General features: G+C 45.4%; 1 protein-coding gene across 9 annotated transcripts; it reads right to left on the bottom strand.

Annotated features, from left to right (window-relative positions):
• Positions 1-271: 271 nt before the first annotated feature.
• On the bottom strand, positions 272-26,952 carry ZNF667 (zinc finger protein 667). Of its 9 annotated transcripts, none has more exons than XM_033127708.1 (9): positions 26,463-26,717; positions 22,234-22,401; positions 21,674-21,850; positions 18,606-18,828; positions 15,824-15,915; positions 14,204-14,330; positions 12,791-12,883; positions 7,733-7,843; positions 272-6,108 (listed from the first exon to the last, which is right to left on the bottom strand). In XM_033127708.1, exons 4-9 carry the CDS (start codon positions 18,616-18,618, stop codon positions 4,514-4,516), a joined length of 2,031 nt encoding a protein of 676 aa, XP_032983599.1. In that variant the 5' UTR covers positions 18,619-18,828; positions 21,674-21,850; positions 22,234-22,401; positions 26,463-26,717; the 3' UTR covers positions 272-4,513. The 9 variants fall into 9 exon arrangements, with proteins under 9 accessions (XP_032983599.1, XP_032983597.1, XP_032983596.1 ...); XM_033127706.1 differs by lacking the exon at positions 26,463-26,717 and adding an exon at positions 26,257-26,439; XM_033127705.1 differs by lacking the exons at positions 22,234-22,401; positions 26,463-26,717 and adding an exon at positions 26,835-26,952 and having other exon boundaries at positions 21,674-21,853.
• Between the last annotated feature and the right edge of the window lie 253 nt (positions 26,953-27,205).

Genomic DNA, 27,205 nt, shown 5'->3' with positions numbered 1-27,205 from the left:
AATATGCTGGAATATCCTTTTCTCGAAAGGGAGAAATAAAAAGTTTGATGGTAACCATCAGAATCACCAATCAGGTGAATTACACGACTTCGACTTCAGCATCTTTTATTTGTGCTGTCTCTGATGGTACAGTAACTGAACCTGTCCCTTACTGGACCAACTACCATAATTTTTATGGGTAAAATCTTCAACTAATATTGGCAGAATTCACAGTGCACCTCCTGTCCAGGTTCAACTTGATCCTTCAAAATCTCTGCCCAGAATTAATATTTCTTTTTTTAAAAATTTATTGGGGTGACAATTGTTAGTAAAGTTACATAGATTTCAGGTGTACAATTCTGTATTACATCATCTATAAATCCCATTGTGTGTTCACCACCCGGAATTAATATTCTATAAGGAGGTCTTCCAAGGTAAAAAGCCCATAATAAAACATTATATAACTCAGAGTCTTATTATTTCTTGCACTAATCCTTGTAACACTCCCTTTCTACCTGTGAGAAAGCCAAAGGGACGAGGGTGGAGGTTTGTCCAGGACCTCCTAACAACAAACCCCATTGCTATCCTTTGACACTCTGTTGTTCCTGACTCTCATATGCTGGTGGCATCCATTCCAGCTGGAAGTAAATTCTTTACAGTAATTGACTTATGCAGCACATTCTTTAGCATCCCAGTTTATGAAGCTAGCCAATAACTTTTTGCTTTCACTTGGAAAGGAAAGTAATTTACCGGGACAGTAATGCCTCAGGGTTTTACTGACAGACTTTCTTATTTTGCACAGATTCTGAAGACTGATTTGGATGATGTAATTTTTCCTAAAGGTTCCACCTTGTTACAATATGTGGATGATTTACTTCTTTTGTTTTCCTCAGGTTTCCTCACAGGATGATAGTATCCATCTGTTGACACTTTTGGCCTTAAAGGAACATAAGGTCTCTAAAGAAAAATTACAATTTGCTCAAACTCAGGTTAGATATTTGGGACATCTGCTATCAGAACAAGGTCTACACCTGGATCCAGACAGGCTCCATGGTGTCTTAAGTTTCCCAAAGCCCAAAACTAAGCGCCAATTGCAAGGTTTTCTTGGGCTAGTCGGCTATTGCCAGAATGGATCCCAAATCTCTCTCTTATGGCAAAACCTCTGTATGTCCTATTAAGGAATGACAGTCCTGACCCAATTTCATGGGAACAGGATGACACGGCCTTTAGGGCCTTGAAGGAGAGTGTAATGAACCCCCTGCTCTTGGGCAGCCTAACCACCAGGTTCCCTTCTTTCTTTCTGTGCATGAGAAGGAAATGCCCTTGTGGTTCCTACTCAGAAACATGGGGATCAACATAAACCCCTGGGATACTACAGTCAGAGACTGGACCCTGTGGCTCGGGGATCCCTCCTTGCCTCAGAGCCATTGCTGCCACTGCCCTCCTGGTTAAGGCCACAGAGAAGATTGTTGCAGGATCCCCTCTAACCATTTTTGTGGCTCATGCAGTTAAAGCTCTCCTGAATTCTCGTCACACTCAGCATCTGTCAGTCAGCAGCCTTACTTCCTAAGAAATCCTTCTGTGAACTGTTTCCCACATAACCTGTTCGCACTGTGATAACCTTAATCCAGCTACTTTTCTTCCTTCTGAGACTGAGGCACTCCCTCATGACTGCCTGACACTGACAGACCCCCTTCCTACTCCTTGTGATGATTTACAGAAGATCTCTGTGGGTAAAGCTGATTTCTCATACTTTACTGATGGTTCATACTTAAAAAACAACAGTGGTGAGTACTGTGCTAATTATGCTGTTGTAGCCCCTTCAGAAGTCATCAAGGCAGCACCTTTGCCTCTGGCCACTTCAGCGCAGCAGGCTGAATGATATGCTTTCATTCAAACTTGTATTTTAGCAAAGGGTAAAACTGTCAACATTTATACTGATAGTAGGTATGCTTTTCAAGTGGCTCACGACTTTGGCATGCTATGGACACGTGGTTTTCTTACCTCCAATGAAGAGAAAACTTAAAATGGCCCATATGTACGGGAATTACTGGACGGTTTCCCATGATGCTTTAGCTATTTAAATTCCAGAACATTCTAAACTTGATTCCCTGGAAGCTAAAGGAAATCACCTTGCTGACATTTCTGCTAAAAATGCTGCCCTAAAAGGCGTCAGCAGCAGTCAAACCTCTGTTATGGTCCAAAGAGAAGCTTTTCGAGTTGATAACTTAGAAAAACATAACTGGAAATCCAACAATTGCTGGTTTGATAAGGAGAAGACACTGGTTTGGACCAAATAACAATCCAGTCCTACCAGAAACTCTACAATTCCCTCTTCTAACCACTGTACATGCGTTGAACCATTGGTCTACTGACAAAGTGGTAGCATTCATGCACCAATACTGGTGGGCGATATTAATAAGGCTGTGTAAAGTGCCTACCTCAGGTGCCCCACCTGTCCAAAGTATAACTCAGGGAAGACTGTTCATACTGACCCTGGACATTTTAAGTTGCCAAATGAACCATTTGAGGTCTGGCAAATAGATTTCATTCAGCTTCCCCCATCTCATGTATACAAGTATGTTTTAGTCATGATATCTATGTTTTCTCACTGGACTGAAGCTTTCCCTTGCAGACAAGCTAAAGCGCCTGCAGTGGCTAAAGTATTGTTAGCAACGATTATTCCCACTTGGAGAACTCCTCTTGAACTACACAGTGATCGAGGAACCCATTTCACTGGTCAGGTGCTAAAGCAAGTCTGCTATTTGGCCAGTTCTACAAACAGTGTCACTATGCTTACCATCCTCAATCTTCAGGATTGGTTGAAGGCACTAATGGTATTATTAAGACTCAACTGGCAAAATGTGTAGAAACTCTTCAAATACCAAAACAAAGCCATTAGTCCTTTTAAATCTCTGATCTACCCTTTTGGGACTCATAAGCTTTCACCTGAGATAATGACAGGATGTCCTATGCATTTGGCTCCTGCCTCCTGATCCACAGTTGGTGAAAGGAGACATACTTCAATATTGTAAAGGTTTCGTTGCTTCTATCGACAATAATCATGCTTTAGTAGAACAATTGTTTCACTGTGCACCCAGGGAAATGAAAAACTAAAAATTCATACTCTACAACCTGGAGATTTTGTTTACTGGGAAAGACACCTCAAAAAGGATTCCCTCCAGCCATGCTGGAATGGACCTTACCAGATACTGTTGACTAACCCCTGTGCTGCTAAACGGCAGGGAGTAGACTCTTGGATACACATGTCACACCTAAAGAGGGCACCAAATCCTGACTGGAACTGCACACAGTCTGGTGACCTGAAACTAAAGCTGTCAAAATTTAAAGCAGGTGATTTCTAAGGAGATGAGTTACCAAATCCTTTTGGTTGTTGAATCTATCATCAAGAATTTTGATCTGTTTAATAAAATAATGGTCTTTGTTTCATTATCTACAGTTTGGGCTCCTGGTTTACACCTACCATATTAGCTAGGTTGTTATGTTCTAATTCTACTTTTAAATCTTATGGTTTTTAAGCTCTGCTCCTGACGCCCATCAACCCTGGACACCAGCTGTTCCCCACCCACGCACTCTCCCCTTGATGTAAGAGATGACACCCAGAGGAGGTCCTTCCTGACACTGAGGGACAAAAGCCTGAGGACTGGAAAACCTGAGACCAGAAGACCTGACTATTGATCATCGATGCTTTTAGAGAAAAGATCTTGATCAAAAGGAGGGATTGATAAAAGCAAACTGGCACTTTTAGAAAACTGACCTGGGAGCTCAGAGATCTATGGATGGAGCTGGCCTTCCTGTTACTCCCTAGTCCTGACTTCTTGTTAAACTTTATGGTTCTAACTTCCTGAGGGATGTATGTATATATATATATATATATATATATATATATATATATATATATGGCCATCTTGGCATAGGGTTCTTTCTGCACGTGGCCAGCCAGCTGGAGATACGCGTTCTCACACTGCTGTGGTGGCTTTGCTTTTTTCCTTTTCCCAAATAAACCCTCTTTTTTGTGGACTACCTGAAAATTTATTTTATCCAGTCGATAATTCTCACCCATAAATTTGTCAGCTATAAGTGGCACCCTGGTTTTCCAGGAAGTCCCTTATATGGGATAGTTGTAGTTGTAAGGGATAAACTCAAACTCTTTCTTCATGTGATGTTAAATCAGGCTCAAAGCCCCATCCACAAAAGTGGACTTGACAATTCCACTTTGCTCTATGTGAACAATGAACTAGCTCTAAAACGACATTGAAAATAAAATACCAGTGATTCTTATCAAACGAAAAAGGGTCATTTGAAAGTGACTGATCCAATCATCTGAGCTTGATTAAGACCTATGAAAAGGTCACTGCCTCAGATGATTTCAAATTCTCAGGTCAAAAGTCACCAAGGACTTTTGTTCTTTGGCTTTCAAACTGGGACACATCATCAAATGGTCTCATTTTTACAAAATTTATGTTAGAGACAAATGCATTTTTGCCATGCCTCTGTCTCTACTTTCAAAGCCTCAATCTTTGGTTTTATAACCACCGTAGGCTTTTTCTTTGGAATGTGTATTCTGATGTCGAATCAGGGATGAGCTCCGACTATATGCCTTCCCACATTTACTACATTCATATGGTTTCTCTGAAGAATGACTCCTCTGATGCCGGATAAGATCCGAGCCACTGCTAAATGCCTTCCCACACTCACTACATTCATAGGGTTTCTCTCCAGTATGACTTCTTTCATGTAGAATAAGGGATGTGCGTTGACTGAAGGCCTTCCCGCATGTTTTGCATGTATATGGTTTCTCTCCAGTGTGAATTCTTTCATGTTGGGCAAGGTGCGCGCTCTGACTGAACGCCTTCCCACACTGATCACATTCATATGGTCTGTCTTCAGTATGGATTCTCTTATGTCGAGTAAGGGATATTCGATGACTGAAGGCTTTTCCACATTCCTCACACTGATAGGGTTTTTCCCCAGTATGAATTCTCTGATGCTCAATCAGAAATGATTGACGGCCAAAAACTTTACTACATTTATTGCATTTAAAAGGTTTCTCTTCAGAATGAATGTTCTGATGTATTTTAAGGTTGGCAGTTCCAGAAAACATCTTCCCACATTCCTTACATTCAAACAGTTTCTTTTTCTTTGTATGAACTTTCTGATGTTGAATAAGGGACGAATGCCGATTACAGACCTTCTCACATTTATTGCATCTGTATAGTTTCTCTCCATTGTGAATTCTTAAGTGTAGAATAAGGGTTGAAAACCGCCTGAAGACCTTCTCACATTTGTCACATTTGTAGAGTTTCTCTGAGGTGTGAATTCTCTGATGAAGAATAATGGATGAAATCCTATTAAAGAATTTCCCACATTTTCTGCATTTATAAGGATTCTCTAAATGATGTCTTTTCTGCTGACTTAAGGCCTTCTGACTTTCATGGGTTTTCTCTCCAGTATGAGTTCTTTTATGTATAATAAGGACTGATTTCTTAGTGAAGCCTCTCCCACATTTATTGCATTCATGTGTTTTCTTTCTAGTGTGAATTTTCTTATGAAGTAAAAGGGATGACATTCGAATGAAGGCTTTCCCACATTTTCTGCAATGATAAGCATTCTCAACAAGGTGAATTTTTTGATGTATACTGAGAGATGGGCATTGATTCAAGGCCTTCCCACAGTCAAAGGTTTCCTTTCCATCATGAATTTTCTTATGTAGAACAAGGGTTGTTCTTTGAATGAAGCTTTCACCACATTTATCACATTCATGGCTTTTCCTTCCACTGTGAATTCTCTGATGAAGAATGAGGGATGAGACTTGTCTAAAAGCTTTTCTACAATTACTACATTCATAAGGCTTCTCTTCAGTATGAGAGTTCTGATGAAGTTTAAGAGATAAACTTTGACTAAAGATTTTCCCACAGTCATTACATTTTAAAGATTTCTTCCCTGAATGCACTTTCTTGGGTTTTATTAGGACTGAATTTTTCTTGCAGCCTCTTTTTCCTGTGAGAACTTTTTGTGATACAGAAACTGGTTTCTGACAGATGCTTTGCCCAGATTTGTTGCAATGATTTGAAGGTAACTTCTTGGTTTCACATTTAGACCCCAAGTCTGAAAGACATCAACAAATTAAATATTTTTTATTTGAAAATTTTTTTTGTCATGTAAGAATCTAAGTTGAATTGACGCGGAAAATATCCTACGATATGGTAAGTGAAAAATTAGTTTGTCAAATTTTACTGCAAGACTGATCCCATTTTATAAGTTGAAAACATTTGGAAGTTGTGCATCAAAACAGAAAGTGTTGCTTCTGAAAGGATCACCAGTAATAGTTTCCTTCATGGTGATTTTTGTCATTTTCTAAAATAAACGTGTTTCTTATGAATATAAAAATTGATAGTAATTTAAAATAATTAAAGTAGCTCTTTCAAATATTACAAAGGAATGGTGAAAATTGAACATCATTAGAAATTTAAAACTGCTTGAACCCCTTTGATATTTTCCCAAAATTAATGTCAAGAAAAATTAATACTGTGAAAGCTGAATTTCATTAGGCTGATTAAATTTGAGGCCAGGTGGCTTTTAACTAAATACTCATTTTTGCAAGAACCATTTGGAATTCTCTTTAGAAGAGAAAAACCACTAACCTAGAATTCTGTGCCGTGTGAAAATATCCTTCAAAAGTGAAAGAGAAATAAAGACTTTCTCAGACAAATAAATATTGAGGGAGTTTGTTGCCAGTAGACCTGACTTACAAGGAATATTCAAAGAGGTGCCTTAGATAGAAGGAAAATATAGACCAGAAACTGGGATCTACATAGAGAAGGAACAGTGTGAGTGTGAGTGTGTGTGTGTGTGTGTGTGTGTGTGTGTGCTCTTATGTATAAATGAAGTGAATCACAGCAATGATATTGAGGATGGAAGGAAGGAATTAGCATTATTTTGTTATTTTAAGATACTCATAATACCCAAGAAGTGGTAGTGTTATTTGAAAGTGGACTTGGATTAGTTGTAAATATATAGTGTAAACTTTAGGGCACCCACCAAAAAAAGTATAACTGATATGCTAAGAAAGACAGAAAATGTGATAATGTCAAATGCTCCTTCAAAACCACAAAAGGCAGAAAAAGAGTGGAAGGCAAAAATAGGATAAAGGCAAAAAAGAATAAAGGCAACAAATAGAAAATAATAATGAATAATGGTAACTATATGTTCATTTCTGATATTATGTATCAACTATATCAATAATCACTGTGAATGTAAATGGTCTAAATGCACCAATTCAAAGAAATTGTCAGAGTGAATCAAAAAACATGACCCAACTGTATGTTGTCCACCAGAAACCCACTTTAGATATAAAGGCACATAGGATTAATAGTAACTAGATGGAGAAAAATATACTATGCTAAAACACTATTCAAAAGAAAGCAGTAGTAGCTATATTAATTTCAGACGGAAATTTCCAGAGCAGATTGGAAACCAAGGAAAGTTATCATGAAAAAAGAGGGGCAGTACACGATGAGAAAGGGGTCAATTCTTCAGGAAGATATAACAATTCATAATGTGTGTGTGCCTAACAACGGAGCATCAGCTAAATGAGACAAAGACTGATAGAATAGCCAGGAGAACCAGATGAATCCACTATCATAGATGGAGACTTCAACACCCCTCTCTTGGAAATGGGCAGACCCAAAAGGCAGAGAACCAGTAAGAATAGAGTGGAACTCAACCATACCATCATCAACCGGATCTAATGGACATCTGTAGACTGCTTCATCCACAGCAGCAGAATTCACATTCTTCTCAAGCTCACATGGAATATTCACCAAGACAGAGCATATTCCGGCTGATAAAACATAACTTAACAAATTTAAAAGACTGGTAGTCATACAATGTCTGTTCTCAGACTGCAACAGAACTAAACTAGAAATTAGTAACAGAAAGGTCACTGGAAAACCCTCAAATACTTGGAGATTAAACAATACACTTCTAAACAACACACAGGTCAAAGAAGAAATCTCAAGAGAGATTTAAAAATACTTTGAACTAAATGAAAAAACAACTTATCAAAATTTGTACGATGCTGCAAAAGCAGTGCTTAAAGGGAAATTTATAGTATTGAATGCATATATTAGAAAAGAACAAAGATCTAAAATCAATAATCTAAGATTCCTCCTTAAAAAGTAAAAAAGAGCAAATTAAATCCAAAGTAAGCAGAAGAAACACAGTTGACCCTTGAAAAGCATGGGTTCAAGCTGTGGGGGTCCACTTACACCCAGATTTTTCTCAATAACTATACAGTCGGTCCTCCATATCCCCAGGTTTTGCATTCATCCCTGGATTCAACCAACCTCAGATCGAAGATCTTATTTTTGATATGTGGTTGGGAACCGACTTGAGTTATATGCAGATTTTCAACTATGCAGGGGGTTGACGCCCCTAGCCCCATGTTGTTCAAGGGTCAATTGTATTAGCAATCTGAATTCAACAGCACAGTGAAAGTATCATACACACGAGCAAGTGGGATTTATATCTGGACTGCAAGGATAGTTCAATATGGGAAACTCAATCAATGTAATATATCACATTAACAAAATGAAGGACAAAAACCACATAGTCATCTTAATTGGTGCAGAAAAAAAGCTTTTGACAAAATTCAACACATTTTCATGATCAAAACACTCAACAAACTAGAACTAGAAGGAAACTACCCCAATATGATAAAAGGCATAATTGAAAAGCCCATGGCAAACATCACAGTAAGTGGGGAAAGACTGAAACCTTTTCCTCTAAGATCAGGAACGAGACAAGGATGCCCATTCTCACCACTTCTATTCAACACCATATTGGAAGTCCTAGCGCAATTAGACAAAAAAAAAAAAGAAAAAAAAAGGCATTAAAAAAAGGAAAAGAAGTAAAATTCTCTCTGTTCACAGATGACATGATTATATTTACAAAACTCTAAAGATTCCACACAGAAAAACTGTTAGAACCAAACAAATTCAGTAAAGTGGCAGAACACAAAATTAGCACTCAAAGGTCAGTTGCATTTCTATACACTAACCATGACCACTGCAAAAAGGAAACTGAGAAAACAATCCCATTTACTATAGTATCAGAAAGAATATAATATTTAGGAATAAATTTAACCAAAGAGGTGAAAGATTTGTACACTAAAAACTACCAAATGTTGCTAAAAGAAACCATAGAAGATAACAACTAAATGGAAAGACATTCTGTGCTTGTGGACTGGAAGACTTAATACTGTAAAAAACAATCAAATGATCAAGATGATCTACAGATTCAGTATAATTCCTATCAAAACTACAATAACAGTTTTTGCAGATATAGAAAAAAAGCCATAAAATTCATATGGAATCTCAAGGGACCCCAAATAGACAAAAAAAAAAAATCTTGAAAATGAGGAACAAAGTTGGAGGCCTCACACTTCCTAATTTCAAAAGATTACAACAGTAATTAAAAAACAGTAATTAAGATATAATTTAGGTCTTACATTTACAAAAAGTAACTCAAAATGGATTAAAGACCTAAATGTAAGACCTAAAACTATTAAAGCCCTAGAAGAAAACAGGGGAAAAGCTCCAGGACATTGGATTCGGTATTGATTTCTTAGATATGACACCAAAACTACAAGCAACAAATTGAAAAATAGACAAATGCGACTACACCAAACTTAACTTCTGCAGGTCAAAGGAAATGATCAACAGAGTGAAAAGGCAACCTGCAGAATGTGAGAAAATATTTGCAAATCATATAGAAAGAGTGCCAAAAAAGTGTATACACATTTTAAGAAAGGAAAAAACTACTAAAATTGTAATACTCGATATACACTGATAACAAAAGATGAATACAAGTCATGTTTGACTTCTGTAATTATAAGAGGTGCTCAAAACGGTTACCATCAGTGTCCAGACACTTCTGATTACAGAAAACTACTGCTTGAGCAACACTGACCATCTCTTAAAATGGATATGTATTTTTTTGGTACCCCTGGAATCTGATAAGGGGTTAATATGCAGACTATATAAGGAAATTCCACAATTCAACAACAAAAGACAAATAACTCCACTAAAAAACAGGCAAAGGTGGGTGGCCAGGTGGCTCAGTTGGTTAAAGCACGAGCTCTGAACAACAGGGTTGCCGGTTCGATTCCCACATGGGCCAGTGAGCTGCGCCCTCTCCAACTAGATTGAAGACAGTGAGCTGCCGCTGAGCTTCTGGAGGGGCGGCCGGATGGCTCAGTTGGTTAGAGCGTGAGCTCTCAACAAGGTTGCTGGTTCCCACATGAGATGGTGGGCTGCGACCCCTACAACTAAAGATTGAAAACGGTGATTGGACTTGGAGCTGAGCTGCGCCCTCCACAACTACCATTGTTTCCCCGAAAATAAGACCTAGCCGGCGACCTAGCCAGTCCATCAGCTCTAATGCGTCTTTTGGAGCCAAAATTAATATAAGACCTGGTCTTATATAAAACCCGGTATATATTATATTATATTATATTATATTATATTATATTATATTATATTATATTATATTATATTACATTATTATATGATATTATATATTATTATCATATTATATGATATTATATTATACCAGGTCTTATATTATGTTAAAAAAAAGACCAGGTCTTATATTAATTTTGGCTCCAAAAGACGCATTAGAGCTGATGGTCCGGCTGTCTTATTTTCGGGGAAACACGGTAGATTGAAAGACAATGACTTGGAGCTGATGGGCCCTGGAGAAACACACTTTTCTCCAATATTCCCCAATAAAAAATATTTTTAAAAAACGGGCAAGGGACTTGAACAGACATTTCTCCCAAGAAGACAGACAAATGGCCAATAAATACGTGAAAAAATGCTCAACTTCACTAAACATTAGGGAAATGCAAATCAAACACATAATATCACCTCACACTCATAAGGATAGCCACTATCAAAAACAACAGAAAATAACAACTGTTGGTGAGGATGAGCAGAAGTTGGAACACTTGTACACCGTTGGTGGAAATGAAAAATGGTGCAGCCGTTGTGGAACACGGTATGGAGGTTCCTCAAAAAATTAAAACTAGAACTACCACATGATCTACCTCTGGGTACATATGCAAATGAATTGAAATCAGGATCTCAAAGAGATATCTGCACCCCCATGTTCACTGGAGCATTATTCACAGTAGCCAAAAGGTGGAAGCAACCCAAGTGTCCATCGACAGTGAGTGGATAAAGAAAATGTGGTACAGTGGTCCCTCAGTATACTCAGAGGATTGGTTCCAGGACCCCCAGGGATATTGAAGTCCATGGACGCTCAAGTCCCGTATATAAAATGGTATAGTATTTGTATATAACATGTACATCCTCCCATATACTTTAAATCAACTCTAGCTTACTTATTATATTCAATACAATGTAAATGTTACGTAAATACTTATTATACTGTGTTATTCAGAGAATAATGACAAGAAGAAAAAAAAAAAGTCTGTCCATGTTTAGTACAGATGTGACCAGTGTGGGTCTAACTACATAGCACACGTCGGCAACGTTAACATCTTTTTTCAAATATTTCAATCCATGGTTGGTTGAATTCACAGATGTGGAACAGGATCTGGAGGGCGGACTGTATGTACACACAATGGAATATTATGCAGCCTTTAAAACCAAGAAAGGAAATCCTGTCACATGCTACAACATGGAAGAACCTCAAGGACATTAAGCTAAGTGAAAAAAGCCAGTCAGAAAAGGTCAAATACTGTATGATTCCATTATTATGAACTATCCATAGCAGTCAAAATCACAGAAACAACATCAGAAAGGTGATTACCAAGGGCTGGGGGAGAACTAGTATTTAGAGGGTGTAGAGTTTCACTATTACAAGATGAAAAAGTTTTGGAGCTCTGTTGCATAACAATATGAATAAACTTAACTGTACATTAAAACATAGTTAAGATGGTGTATTTAATGTTCTACTTTTTTACCACAATTAAAAAAAAACAAACTCATAAAACTGTAAAAAGAAAAAAAAAAAACCCACACAACATGACCAACCAAAGAGGAATCTATTAGAAAAGGGAATGAGTTCTTGAAAAGTAGTCAAAATGAACAGTTATGGAAAAGATTTTAATTTTTTTTAAGGAATGAAGAAAATGATACAAGTTTGGGCATTATCATTAGATGTATGATCATTAAATAAGTCACTTTTTTTTTTTTTAGATCTTAACTCACTGGCTTTATTTATTTTTTAGACTTTTTTTAAAACAATGAATAAATCATTATTAAGTCATTAAATAAGTTATTAAATAAGGTCATTAAATAAAAAAGGAATACACTTTCACTGAAAGGAAATATGAAAGCCAAGGCAGGGAAAGTGGTAGGTGGAGGTGAGGGTGTTAATGTCTGAGCTTCTGAGACCAAAATCTGGGGTTCAAACCACCCTGCGGCCACTTCTTAGGTGAGTCATCTCGTGCAAGTCACTAATGCTCTGTGGTCCTCAGTCTCCTCATCTATAAAACAGGAATAATAACCTGCCTATAGCACTGTTGGGAGGAACCTGTACTTAGAATGAGTATATAATACCTAATAAGTGCTTCTTAAATGATAGTTCTTCTCCCTCTGCAGGGGTGACACTAACGAGACTTGAATTTTCTCCACAGGCCCAGGGCCTCGGAGGTGAGGAAAGTGGCTCTTAGATGTTGCCTTTAAGAGGTGGCCCCTCACAATAGAGTGCACTCATACATGGCACGCCAACTTTTAAGACTTGGTTCTCTGTCACTCACCCAGGCCCCGGCGTCTTCTCACTGGTTCCACCATCCAGGGTGCTCTCCCTTCCTCCAATAAGGTGATCACATTTGGCCTCCGATAGGAAAGTCCTGCACATGGGAAAAACAACAGAACTGAGCATGCGGGTGCCACAGACATCAGAGCCAAGCCTGGTGTCAACAGGAATGGAGGTTTTTTAGCACATAGGGCGTGGAGGGTGTGAAGGGTAGCTGGGGAACGGGGAGGACGAAAATTCAGTGACAGCCAAGATTTTCATTTCTGACTCGGCAGAGCCAACTGCTGTTCTGAAATGTTGGACCAGAAACTCCTGAAGCTGACTATTAAGCTACTGCTTTTCAGACCTTTCCCCTCCCCGGACCTGTTTTGGGGGCAGAGGCTCTGCAAACCCACAATTCTCCTTCACCAGCTGCTCCCTCAGTGTCCACCAACAGGGATTCTGGTGGCTTCGATGTCTGCTTTTCTTTTTCTCCCTCCACTCCCAGACTAGCCTCATCTTGCCCCCTCAGGAGTATAAACACCAGGCAGTGCACCCCTCTCCTTCAGAAATCCGTGTCCCTTCTCCTATGTCCTAAAACCTCCAGCTCTCCCTTAGCCCTAGGGGATGGCTACATCCTGCAGTTCCTGTGGCTGCTTCTCAATGTCCTCTATTCGCCCGTTAATAGTCCCTGTTAAGTAAACTCCTCATGTTAAACTCTCTCTCTTCAACAAGCAGTGTGTTCTGAAACGGACATACGAACGTATGCATATGTAGTTACTAGTTACTACACGGCCAGCAATCCCACTCCTCGGTACACATTCCGAGAAATGGACATGTGCATCTGTGCAAACACCTGTACACATGTACACAGCAGCATATGCATAATAGCTGCGGAGTGGAAAAGCCCAAGTGCCCATCAGCTGGAGGATGGATGGACAAGATGTGGCCCATCCACACACGGGAATGGCATCTGGCCATAAAAAAGAGGCACTGGCACACACTACAGTGTGGGTGACCCAGAAAACGTGATGCTCGGTGAGAGAAGCCGCGCAGGACCACACATTTATGATGCCACGTCCACAAAAGGCCAAGAACACACAAATTCACAGGGACAGAAAGCGGACTATGTTTGACGATTCTGGGAGGATTAGTGGGGAAATGAAGAGTGACTGCTGACGGGGATGGATTCCTTCTGGGGTAATGAAAATGTTCTAAAATTAACTATGGTGATGGATGCACAACTCTGCCAATAGAATAAAAGCCACTGAATTGTATACTTTATATGGCAAACTGTACAGTATGTGAATTACATCTTAGTAAAGCTGTTAGAAACAAAACAAAACCCACCAAAACTGGAGTGGCTTCTGCTTTCCTGACCAGACTGATGGACTCACGTCCCTCAAAGGGCAGGTGTGGGTTACGGCGGCCTTACCAAGAAAGAGCAGGTTTTGGTAGTTGTCCAACATGACATCTTTGTACAAATCCTTCTGAGTGGGGCTCAGCCATTCCCATTCCTCCTGGGAGAAGTAGATGGCCAAATCCCCAAATGTCACTGGCACCTGAAATGGAAAACCACACGTCCTCTCACCATGGGCTTGTGCTTCCACATGCCTGGGAAGACAGTGGACTTGTCCCACACCTGGGGGATATGTGGCACCGGGTATATAAACCTAAGTAAGACAGTCCGACCTGATACGGCCACTGTTAAAGGTGGCGTTGCATGAAAAGCATATCAACCTGGCTGTACCGGGCATTGAGAGTCCAGGCCTCTTCCTATCACCAACATGTACTAACTCTTTTAGCACCCATGTTGGCCAGTGACCGGGGCACTACTGAGAGGGTCACAGCAATGATGCAGACGAGGAAAGAGGCCCAGAGGCTGAGGTGACTTACTGACGTTCTGCCAGCTAGTAAACGCAGGAGCGAGGCTTCAAGCTGGGCAGTCTGGGTCTGGCTCGTGCTCCTAACCACTTGCTCTCTAGAAAGCATGTGAACATGTCACACACAGCAATGGGTTCTTTGCAGATGTGATCAGATCAGCTAATCTTAAATTAAAATAGAGAGGTCATCCTGGCTTGTGTAGTGGGCCCGATGGAATCACAGGAGCCCGTAAGAGCAGACTTTTCTCCAGCTGGTGACAAAAGAGGGAAAGGGAAGTCAAGGAGATCTGAGGCACAAGCTGGACATGAGCTGCTGTTGCTGGTCTGAAGTAGGCAAGAAGGGGCCACACGGAAAGCGGAAGAAGGAACTGAGCTCTGCCAGTCACCAGTGAGTTCAGAAGAGGACTCAGGTGAGACCAATGCCAGCGACACCCTGACGTCAGCCTTGCGAGACCCAAAGCAGATGTCGCAGCTAAGCCGTGCTGTGCCTGAGCTCCAGCCCACGAACTGGGCGATGATAAATGTGTTTTGAGCTGCTAACTTGTGGAAATGTTATGGCAGCGACAGGGAACGGGTACACACAGCTAAGAGGGCAAAGTTGTTTGTGACAAGAAGTGGCCTTCGAGATGCTTACTGTGGAAAATTACTAACGTGGTGAAGCCTGGTCATCACAGGGGGCTGCCGTTACCGCCTCATCGGCCGGGCTCCAACAAACCCAACCTGAATACAGGGTCACGGGCAGACTCCTAAAGTCTGAGCGGCCCTCCTTGTAAATACAGGTGGTACAAGTAGAAACAAAGCGACATTAAGGGTTAGCTCTGAGCACAGCATTGACTCGCCCTCTGCCTCAGCGGGTCCCACCTGGGCACACATCTCCTCCTCGAGAAACCATCTTCCCTATGGGGAGGGCATCTCTCCCAGCACCAGCAGAGAACCTCGAGATGCTGGACCAACCGATGAGTGGTCATGTGCACACTGAGGAAAGGGGGGGGGCACTAAGCAGCTACTTGGGTCGCTGTGGCCCTTCTGTCGCTCCCAACCTCTGGTGATGGGAGGAAACTGGGGGCCACGTCTTGGCTGGGTCTCTGTCGGGCAGGAAGTGTCCATGCAGGGAAAGCAAATGGTCTGCGTCATACAAGATGGGACTTTCCCGAATAGGAATCTCTCCATACCTTGGGTTTGGACTTCCCTTGTGCAACAGGCATCTTTTCTTTCCTGAGGAGAGTCTGCATCCGGGGAGGGGCAGCGTGCTGGGGAGGTGAGGCTGTGGGAGAGAGAAGTCAGGAGGCTGACCAGGTCTTGTGGGTGGTCCCAGAGCCTCAGGGATAAGAAATACATAGCTCCTCACCCTGGACACATCCGTGCATGCGCACACACGGAGGGAGGGCACTCACCATGTCTTCTGGAGCATCCCCGCCCCTTTTCAGGGTCAGGGAGGGGCCATAGCCAATGCTACCTGCTCCTAAGATCACAGCAGGCTCTGGATCAGAAGGCAAGAGAAACATGCACAGACCCCTGTTCATCCATCTGACAAGTATGTTCTGAGCACCTTCCAGGTGCTGGGCACTGTCCCAGGTGCTGAGGGGAGAGCAGGGAGAGCTGAAAAGTACCGGGTCCCATGCACCCCACATGCCAGCAGGGAAGACAAGTCCACACAGAACAGTGTTAGCTGAGATCACTATGAAAAACAAACAAAGGACGAGGGTGGGGGTGGGGTGGAGTGATGGGTCCTTGGGGTGGCCTCTCAGAGGAGGCAATATGGAGCTGAGGTCTCAATAGTGTGAAACTCATGGGCACCGGTGGAAGAGCATCTGGGCAGAGGCACAGCAGGTGCCAAGGCCCTGCGGCAGACACGTGCTCGGCGTGTGGAGGGAAGTGAGGAGGCCAGTGTGTTGCAGCGGAGTGAGCAGAGTGGGGAGCGGTAGGCCAGGAGGGGGTGAGGTCAGGAAGGCCAGATCATGAAGGAGGTGGTGACCTGACCCCAGGTGTGGTAAGACATCACTGAGGGAGCAAGGAGCCGAACAGAGAAGTGACATATCTGACTTAACATTTAACAAAATTTGGGGGGTGGCTACGTGGCCAATAAACTGTGTGTCTGTGTTGTGGGAGGTGGGGGACAAGAGCAGAAGAGGAGCTCGTTAATAGGAATGTGGAAATCCAGCAGGGAAATGTGGTGGTGCATTAGGATGGCAGGACGGGAAGGGGCGACACCCTCAGGAGACCCGAGGCACTACACCTGGGCTGTCCAACTTGCATGCCACTAGTCATGTGTGACAAGCGCGTTCTGGAAGTCAGGCAAGTGCAACTGGGAAACTGAATGTTTTATTTTATTCAATTAGTTTATTAAAACCATAATAAATAAATAAACATTAAAATTACCTAATTAAAATTTACTATCAATCTAAAATTAAAAACTTGTCCTAATTCAGTTACTGTAAAACTCTTAAGGTATGTTTGGAACAACTTGGTGTATGAATCTGCTTTTCCAAGATACATTTTATGAAATTTCAATACATACTGAATAACTCCAATGAAAATCAGGTGTCTGGACTGAGGTGCACCACACATGTAAAACACACACCAGCTTTCGAAGACTTACTATAAAAAAAGTAAGATACCTCACTGGTAATTGTTTATATTGATTACAAGTTGAAACTGTAATATTTTGGTTATATTGAGTTAAAAAAATTAACTTTCATGATTGATTTCTTTTTCTGTTTTTTTTAATCTTTTCAGCGTGGCTACTGGAACAGTTTCAACTGCCTCACCCTGTGCTTCCTGGGACAGGGCTACTCCACCCTGCACAGGGTGTGTCCTGAAGGCAGAGCTACTCCACCCTGTACAGTGTGTGTCCTGAAGGCAGGGCTACTCCACCCTGTACAGTGTGTGTCCTGAAGGCAGGGCTACTCCACACTGTACAGTGTGTGTCCTGGGACAGGGCTACTCCACCCTGCACAGTGTGTGTCCTGGGACAGGACTACTCCACCCTGCACAGTGTGTGTCCTGGGGGCTACTCCACCCTGTACAGGGTGTGTCCTGGGGGCTACTCCACCCTGCACAGCCTGCCCAGCACAGCCCACTCCCTGAAAGTGCTTTGTTTGTTCGTGTGTCTACATGGGTACCGTCTCCCCACCATGACCTGGGCAACACGACAGCAGGCACCTTGACTCCTCCGCTCACTGCTCTCTTCCGGGGGCCGAGAATTGGCCTGCAGAGCCCCGCAGAGCGGTGCACAAAAATGCTTGCTGACTGCCACAGTAACCAGCCCCAGTGCTTCCCAGCCACCCGCGGCATGCTGAGACCACAACACACAACAGCTCTGCCAGCAGTCACCCCACCTCTAAACATGACTTTTAGAGAAGGGTGGGGTTTGGAAAAGGCAGAAATGGGGGTACACTTTTCCCCCATTTCGAAAACTCTGAAATCTGAAGAAAAGAACAGTACAATGAACACCTAATCACTGTTAAAATATTAACATTTTCCTTACTGTTTTGAAAAAATTGAATCATTTCAGAGTAAGTTGTAGCCATGGCAACAGTTCATCCCTAAATGCATCAGCGTGCACCTGGGGAGAAAGCTAGCATCACACCCCAGTGCCAACAGCAATGGGTGCCTCTGAAAAGCTTTGTGATTTTTCTGAGAAAGGCACAGCACGGGGCAGTCTGGGAACCAGTTTCCCTCTACAGGTGTTTGCGTTTTTTTCTCTCTTGAGAGTGGGGGTAAGGGAAGATAAATGAAACCAAGACCATAATTAAGGTCAGAGTTAGATAATGGGTATGTTTTGATTCAAAATGTCAACCATAACATGGCCTCGTACTGTTTATTTAAAGGAACCCAGACAAAGAACGTTTGATTTATTATGTTTCTCTCTGTACAAAGAGAAAAGCAGTAGTAACAGTAATAAGTAATACTAAGATTAATTATTAATAAGACTAATAAACACTGAGTGCTTACCTGTGCCAGGCATCACTCCACAGAGATCACTATTTAATTCTCACTCTGAGCCCGAGGCAGGTACTCTTAACCCCATTTCCGGAGGAGGACAGTGAAGCACAGAAGCAGAAGTCACTTGCCCCAGGTCACAGGGCAGGGAAGTGGCAGAGCAGGATCAAGCTTGGGGATGGGCTCCTCACTCCTGGCTAATCCTCTGGGTTTCAGGGAAGAGCTGGGCAACCTGCTGTGTGCCAAACACATCGCTCTTGAGTTGGACCACCTGGTGTGACCACTGTTTTCGTTAGCTATGTGACCATGGGCAAGTTACTTAACCTCTCTGTGCCAGTTCCTCCCCTATTAAACAAGGACAATACACAACTACTTCTGGAGTTGTGAGGATTAGGTGAGAGTCCCTGTGCTGTTTGGCCGTATTTTGCCGCCCATGGGTTGTTAATGTGTGTAGGACTCTCGCTCACGCTGGCCTCCTTGCCAGGCCTTGACCTGGCTCCACAGCCGTCCCACAACCCCGTCGGCAGTGCTCTTCCCGCCTCACTTCCGCACTTCCTTCCATTTTGCTCCAACCACACCTTCTCTGTCAGGCTCACCCCAACCATCCTATTTAACACCACCACGTGCCTCCGACTCACCCATCCACCATTCCCATCTCCCTCACCCAGTTCTGACTTCTCCTTTCTCCGCAGCTCTCTCTGCTGTCTAATGTGTAAAAATGAGTTAATAGAAAAAAATGTATTTTGGTCTCTGTCCCCGGGTCCTGGCACAGAGGTCCTGAAACCCTTGTGACTTCCTAAGGGATGAGAGCACTAGGAGCATCTTTTGTCCTATTGAGGTGCCCCTGGGTGGGCTCCTGGGTGGGGTCTGGTCAGCAGAATGACCAGGCCATTAGAAGCATGGGATTTTCAGCCCCATCCCCATCCTCTGGCGAGGGGAGACGGGCTGGAAATGGACCTCATGATCGATCACGCCTACAGGAGGAGGCCTCCATAAAGTCCCTCAACAACGGGGCTCATCTGGGTTGGTGGACACATCCATCCAAGAGGGTGACACACCCAGCTCCACGGCTCAGAAGCTCCTGGGACCCCTCCAGACCTTTCTCTATGTACCCCTTCACCCTGTGTCCTTTGCCATATTCTTTAATAAACTGGGAAACATGTTTCCCTGAGTTCTGTGAGCCGCTCTAGCAAGTTAATCCAATGTGAGGAGGGGGCGGCGGGGACCTCAGATTTGTAGCCAAGTCAGACAGAAGTGGTGGGTAACCCGGCACCTACTACTTGTAATTGGCATCTGAAGCAGTCTTGTGGCATTGAGGCCTCACCCTGTGGCATCTGACACTGTCTCCAGGTAGGCAGTGTCAGGATTGGGTTAAATTGTAGGACACCCAGCTGGTGTCACAGAAATACTTGGTGGGGAAAAACCCTACACACGTCTGGTGTCAGAAATGTTGTGAGTGGTGATAGTTGAGAGGAAAGGAAAAACACAGGGGAAAGACTGAGTTTTCCCCAAAATACTATGTATTTTGCCTCCTTGTTCTGTCTGGTACTTATGGTCTGTCTCCACCGATTCAAGGGCAAGCCCGCTGAGGACAGGCCCGTTGTGTATCCCCAGTGCCCTGGACCAGTGCCTGGCAAGGGGCTTGCTAACCTCTGTGACCTGAGTGACTAAGCGAAGTTTCCTTACCATCATTTCTTCAACGAGCTGTCCCGGCCCCTTGGCTGGGGTAGGGGGTCCCCTTGAACTGCACTGGGTGCCATTTCATCACATGTGCAACTAATTCTGTTGTGACTTCACTTCCTGTCCTGCACCGGACACTGTAAGTTGACCAACATTCCTGTGTGTAGCCGTGGGACCTGGGGCAAGTTACTGCACCTTAATGGGCGTTTACCTTGATCCTTTCCGCTGCAAAGGGAGGATGAGGGCTGCTGCTGTGAGCAGATAAGACAGTATCACGGTGAATGCTCAGTAAAGGGGAGCTGTATTTCTCGATGTTGTCACTAGTGTGGAGTGGGGCCAGTGCTGCGGACTGTGAGTCTGGCAGAGGCCGAGTGACCGACCTTCTGTCTGTGTGCTCTGTGGAAGCGCTCTGTGTGTGTGTTGAACATGGTCCCCCTACCCCCACCCCACGGGTGACACCACCACCTCCTGGGTTAATAACAAGTCTGAGGATGAGAGCTGAGCTGGGTACTTTATATGCATTAAATGATCTCCTTTCATCTTTAGAGCAAACCCACCACATGGAGTTCGCATTTTCCATTTGGAGGGTGAGAGAGGGGAGACGACAGCGAGCTGTCACAGAGCCTTATATAATGGAGCGAGGGTCTGAGCCCAGTCGGCCCACATGCAACACCACCTGCCCTCCTGGTGTGGGACAGGAGGCTGCACGGGAAATCTACCCTGTCCTCTCTGGCAGGGTTCCAGAGTGTCAGCATGGCACCACTTATGTCACATTTACCTGTGACAGCAGAGTGGCCACAGGACCTGGGGAGGTTTTCAGCACACTCTGTTGAGGGTTTGTAGCTTAGTGACAAACCCAGTGGCCTGGCCTGCAATTCTATGACTGCCGAGCAAGACTTCCCCCATGCTGAAAGTGGAAACAAGGGGCCACTCCAGAACCCCGGACCCTGAATTCTCTCTGGACTCTGGATTAGACCCCAGGACAGGGGTGTGTTCCGTGATTTGAAGCATCCGCCAATTTCCATGGTGCAAAATACTCCCATCAGGGCCCAACATAATTATTGCCCCAAAGTGAAGTCACTGAGCATGGAGCTGGGGACAGGAGTGCGTAGCAGGCTTTTGTGAGCCAGTGCCAGCCAGCCCCAGCATTCCACTGTCGCCGGCCCTCTGAGAATAGCGCTCTGTCCCTTGCCTGGGAGTTCTCACACTTTTGACTAATATCCCCCAACAGCAGAGGAGGCTTAATGCCTAGTCCTGTGTGCTGGGACACACCGCAAAGCAGCTGCCTTATAACAGAAAACTCTTTTGCTGGTTGTTTATTTCATTTTGAAACTTTAGCGTCCTATGTCATAATAAATCAGATCTGTGTTAACATAACAATCATGTTTTAGATTACTTACCAGATAAGTACACTGCTTGGCTTTTCCCTTCCAATTCCTCACGTCAACCGGATTGCTCCCGGAAGTGGCACTGTGTCCATCCTGTGGCTTCTCATAGCTGTTTGCGCTCAGCCACGCACCCAAATTGGAGAGGCACAATTCTTGTCCAAAAGACAATTTTCTCTGAGGAACTCAGCTCTGCTGGGAGGAAAGAACAGCGTTTGATATTAGGGAATTCTGGGTCCAAAGCTTGCCTGTCAATTACTGGCTGTGGGAGAGCTACACATGGCCTCAGTTTCCTATCTCTTGGCTGTTAGGAAGTCTACATGAGCCACGTGGTAATTTCTCGCCTTCCTTTCCCTCTTTAAGTCAGTATATACCAAGCACCCAGAAGACCAAGGAAGCCTGAGGCCCCCCAGAAGGGCTGAGGTTCGAGTCCTCACAAGATCCTGGCTGGACAGACACTGGCACCGCCTCAGTGGGCAATTGCCCTTAACTGGGCAATACCGTTAAGACTGAAGAGGCATGTCCCCCTTGACCCAGTCACCTCATTTCTCATATTTATCTTTGAATGCACTCACGTGTGTGTAAAATGACAGACTGTGGCAGGGTTTGTAGGAAGAGGCAGGATGGGCCCATGGTGAAGGGCAGGTGCCTGGAGCCAGGCTGTCTGGGTCCAACTTCTAACTCTGCCACCTCCTCTATGTGACCTCACACTCTCTGTGTCCTCTGGGCATCAGCTTTCTCATCTGTAAAATGGGGCAAATAACAATGACTCCATAGGGCTGTCGTGAGAATTAAATGAGTGAAAACATGTAGTGCACTTAGAGCAGTGCCGGTGCTAAACAAACATCAGTTATCAAGAGACTGGAAGCAACCCAACTACCTATCAGGAGGAAAATGGCTAAGTGAACATTACGTGCACATAGGGGACACCTGTAGCCCTGAAAAAGAACGAGGTAGCATTAAGTCAGAAGTTTTTCCTTAGGGGCAATTTTGCCCCCAGGGGACATTTTTGATTGTCACAACTGGGGGAGAGGAGGCCATGGCATGTAGTGGGTGGAGGCCAGAGACGCTGCTCAACATCCTATACCGCACAGGCCAGTCCCCACAACAGAGTGATCTGGCCCAAATGTCAACTGTGCCGAGGTTGAGAAACCTGCTCTGTGAACTGTATGACGCGATCCCCAAAAGACAGTGGGGTAATGAAAGGGGAAGGGGTAGAGAAAAACGCTTAGCAAAAACCAAACACAGGATACAAATACGTGAGTTTGAAAAGTTCCGGTAAGGCAATCAAGAAGCTGCTGGCAGCAAGAGTCTCTGAAGAAGGAAACTGGATCCGTTGGCATGGGAAAAGAAACCCCGAACTCTCTTTTCCCTATGTACACTTTGGCATTTTGTATCACACATATACGAGTATGATCACCTCCACACACCACCACCACAAGTGAAATGCAGAGGCTACACCCACGACCTCAGGGCAGGGCTGCACACCTGGCCTGTCTCCCAAGTCCCAGACCACAGGGTGGGAAAGGGCTTTGAAAGGCACAAAGCTAAATTCTTGGTCCTAAGGTAAGGACGGCTAGAACCTAGCTGGGAACAAGCTTCAAAGAGTTACTGGATGGTGGCCATGCATCCCCTTAGGGGTAGGCAACTAGGGTCCCCCTCAGCCCGGCACCCCTCTGATCCTGGAGGGCTGTGCCCAGCAACGCATTGCAGGCAGGTCCTGACAAACCTGAAAGCCAGACGTTTAATGCCCGGGCAGCCTCCCTGCTTCCTTTCAGCCAGAGCTTAGTTTTGCTACATGACCTGTCAAGTATTTGAAGATCATCCCTTACCCAGACCTGCCAACCCCAGATGCTGAGGATATACGAAGATCGTTCTCTAAACACCAGAAACCAGCTGGAACAGGAAACATGGGCACTGCACGTGAACATGGGCTCTGCCATTTCTCTGCTTTGCACTGAAACAGACTTCACTTGTCGGACGGGGCTCGGAACGTCCCTGTCCCGGGGAAGCGCAGCTGTCAGGACTGCCTTTGCTAAGATATTGAAAGCGCTGCTTACTCATCTCCGCCCTGCTCCACGAAATTAATTTCTTTTACTCCTAGAAGCACCAGAGGAGCCCACAAGCTGTCAGAGCTGTGGCTCTCAGAGTTTGTACATCAGAATCTCTTGGGAGCTTTTTAATAAATACTGATGGCTATGCCCCATGACAGACCAATTAAATCAGAATTTCTGGGGACTGAATCTGGGCCTTTTATTAAAACAAAGTTTTCTAAGGTGACGCTAATGCGAAACCATGGTTTACAATCACTGTCCCAGTCTCTGAGCCTCAAAGGCAGGGACAGGGGTCTGAGTTTTCCCTGCTGAAGCCTGGACCTCAATGTTAAAGGACAAAGTCTTTGATAAGCTCCAGGGATTCCATCGAGTCACGGTGGTGCCATCCCTGGCTTTGGACTTGACTGACATGCCCATGGGAAGCCTGGATATTGATTCTGAACACAGCGCCTGCTGTCACCCCGTAATCCCTTTATCCCGCTTTTCAAAATCCTTCATTGACACCTGTTATAAATTTAATTGTGTCCCTACTGGTCCAGGTGAGCAGGAACCTCATCTGTCTTGTCAGCTGACTGGCTCAGTACCAGACCCATGGCAGGCATTCGACTGCTGAATGAATGTCTCTTAGCGCCCACCTGGGCTGCAGGCCAAACTCCCTTTCTTCTCATCTCGGGAACACTATCCCTTTATCACCAGTCCTCCAGCCCCCTCACTCTCCTCCCTAGCCTCACGTCTTGGGAGTGTCCAGTGTCCACGGTGTACCCTCATCGTGGTCCTGTACACCAGTGGTTCTGAACTGGGAGGATTTTGTCCTCTAGGGGACACCTGGCAGCATCTGGAGACTTCTTAGCTTTTACAATTGGGGCAAAGAGTGTGCTACTGGCATCTGGTGGGTAGAGGCCAGGGACAATGATAAGCATCCCGTCACACATAGGACAGCACCCCCCCCCAGAACAAAAAATTATTTGGCCCAAAGTATCCGTAGTAAGAAGGCTGAGAATTAGTCTAGACAGAGACATCTCCACCCCCAGTGTTATGGGAAGGTACCCCTCCTCTGGCCCTGCCACTTCCCAGCTCCAGTAGTCCCCACAGGCTCCCTAGGGACAGCTCCATCTAGGAAGACCCTCTGCTCCGGTCTCCTCTTCCCTACCCACTCCTGCCCTTCCAGGACCCTGACCAGAGTTCTGAATCTAAGGCCCTACAGAGACTTTCACATTATTTTATCTCCTGACCTGAAACCCTTACTCTGGAGCTCCACTTTTTGCTTTTCTTCCTGTGGATTTTATTCTCTTGGTATGAGATCTGTGCAGTTATTATGTTAATAAAGCAGTTATAATGTATATGTTGCTTACTTGTGTCAAACACTGTTTTACATAATGCTCACCACAGCCTAGGACTGGTACTATTATTATCCCCATTTTGCAGGTGAAACATAGGGGCAGTGGATTTAAGCGACCTCTCCCCAAATCACACAACTAGTGAGTGATGAAACCAGGATTCCCAGAGTCCATGCTCTTCCTCCTCCAAGCTCCACTGCTCACATAGCCGCAGGTTCAAGAGGCCAGGGTGGGCTCTGCCCTCCCTTCAAATGCACACTCAGGCAGCAATGGACAACTGGTGTGGCTGGGCTACTGGGGACACTGCTGCTTGACTGGGAGAGGTCAGATCTTCAGCTTCAAGGACGAATGCCCAGTCTCAAGTTCCAGCGTCCCCCATTGCACCCCTACCTCTGTACTGGGTCAAAAAAATAACAAAACAAACAAAAAAAAACCCCACCACCAGCACTACAACGAACACCCAGCACCTACACAGTGTTAGTAAGTGCCAAGCGCTATGCTGGTGTTTCACCTGTTACCTCATTAAATTTTCCCACTACCAGGCGGGCGCATAATTATCATCCTATTTTACCGAGAAGAGCCTTGCACAACAAACACGCATACTGCCTTTCCCAAGGCCCATCGCACCTGCGCAGACACTCAGAATGCTCCTCACAGGGACGCCCCCTTGCACAGTTACAGGCAGATACACACCAGGACAGCACAATCACAACTGCAAAACCGCTGACACTCGGTCGCACCCAGTCAAAGCACACAGCCACTCCAGACGGTGAAAAACGACCACATCAGTCGGTCACACACACAAATGCGCTGCAATCACACAAATCCTCAGGGCCACAGGCCCACACCCACTCCCAGTCCCCTAGAGGCGCAGTCACTTCTTTCTCACGTCAACACCACAGACCACACAGTGAAATACACGGTCCTGAGACGCGCCCCCGTCACCACACGCTGACTGGCACACAGACACCCACACAGCCTTCTCACAGCACATCCGACGCCACGATACATTTCAAACAGTCACGGCCCTACCCCTCACACTCAGGCCCACGCACCACCAGCCACGCAACTCCATGGCAGCCACAGCCGGTCACAGGCGGAAAATCCCAGGCAGCCTCACAACCCACGCAGCTTCGGGGCCACGACCCCACGCAGTCTCAGCCCCACGCAACCGCTGGAACAGACATGAATCCACATCCACACTCACCTCCGACGTCTCGGGTCGCGTCCCGGCGGCGCCCACCCTGACAGCTGCGTAGGCACCCTACGCTCCCCGCGCCGGCACTCTCCACTCCGGGACCCGATAGGACACCACGGGCCCCGCCCACAGGGCGCGAGGCCCCGCCCCTAAACAAAGCCACGCGGCGCGAGCGCGTTCACACCCCTCTGCCCGGCCATCCCACAGGCACCGACCTGAAGTCCCGCCCGTCCGCACGCAACAGCGTCCTCCAGCACAGCACGCTCACGCAATCGGAGCCGTCCTCCGGAGACGTCACCGCCCGCGCGCCAGCCCGAGGCCCCGCCCCTGTGCCAACCCACGTGGCATGCACGGCACCGCACGCGGGCTGGGCCTATTTTGCGCTCCTCGGGGCCCCACGCCTCACTCCCCGTGTGAGATCACGTACAGGTACTCAGGCGCTGCGGCCCGTCCTTGATCTGTTCCACTAAACCTCCACGTTCTCCGTCCCCGGCTTCCACGCCTGCGTGTTCGCGTCTGGAGGCTTCTAGCTCCAGCACCCTCCCCTGTGCCCCCGGGGGCTCAGCGGGACTTGGAACCAGACTCACCGGCAGACACTGACGCACGCACTTGCGCGTGCGTACTGCGAGCTCAATGCGCAATTCCCAGAAGCCTCCGGGGCGCAGCGCGGCTCTGGGCGGCCACTGCCAGGAGTGAGGTGGAGAAAACACGGGCAGCGCTGGCTCCGATCTGCCCTTCCCGGGGACGAATTGACCCGGGAGAGAGGCAGAGGGATGTTCCTCCAGGCCAGGAGTGGAATCTCACTTGCTCCTTTATTGACTTAGGAGCCCCAGAGTCCTTTGCGCGTTGCCTTTCAGGCGCCCAGACTCCATTTCCCAGGAGACCCTACGGCCCGTTTCCGTGGTGACACGGCTGCGCGTCCTTCGGAAGGGGGCCGAGGGGGGGGCGCGGGCGCGCG

This window comes from Rhinolophus ferrumequinum, chromosome 15, assembly GCF_004115265.2.
Source record: "Rhinolophus ferrumequinum isolate MPI-CBG mRhiFer1 chromosome 15, mRhiFer1_v1.p, whole genome shotgun sequence".
Taxonomy (NCBI): domain Eukaryota; kingdom Metazoa; phylum Chordata; class Mammalia; order Chiroptera; family Rhinolophidae; genus Rhinolophus; species Rhinolophus ferrumequinum.
This window is presented reverse-complemented; position numbering and strand designations above follow the sequence as displayed.

Excerpts from the sequence above, each read along its gene's own strand:
- ZNF667 (XM_033127705.1), bottom strand. Across the intron at positions 14,331-15,823 it reads AAGGGAAGTCCAAACCCAAG|GTGCCAGTGACATTTGGGGA; the intron begins GTATGGAGAGAT and ends TTTCCATTTCAG. Across the intron at positions 12,884-14,203 it reads CCAAAACCTGCTCTTTCTTG|GACTTTCCTATCGGAGGCCA; the intron begins GTAAGGCCGCCG and ends TCCCATGTGCAG.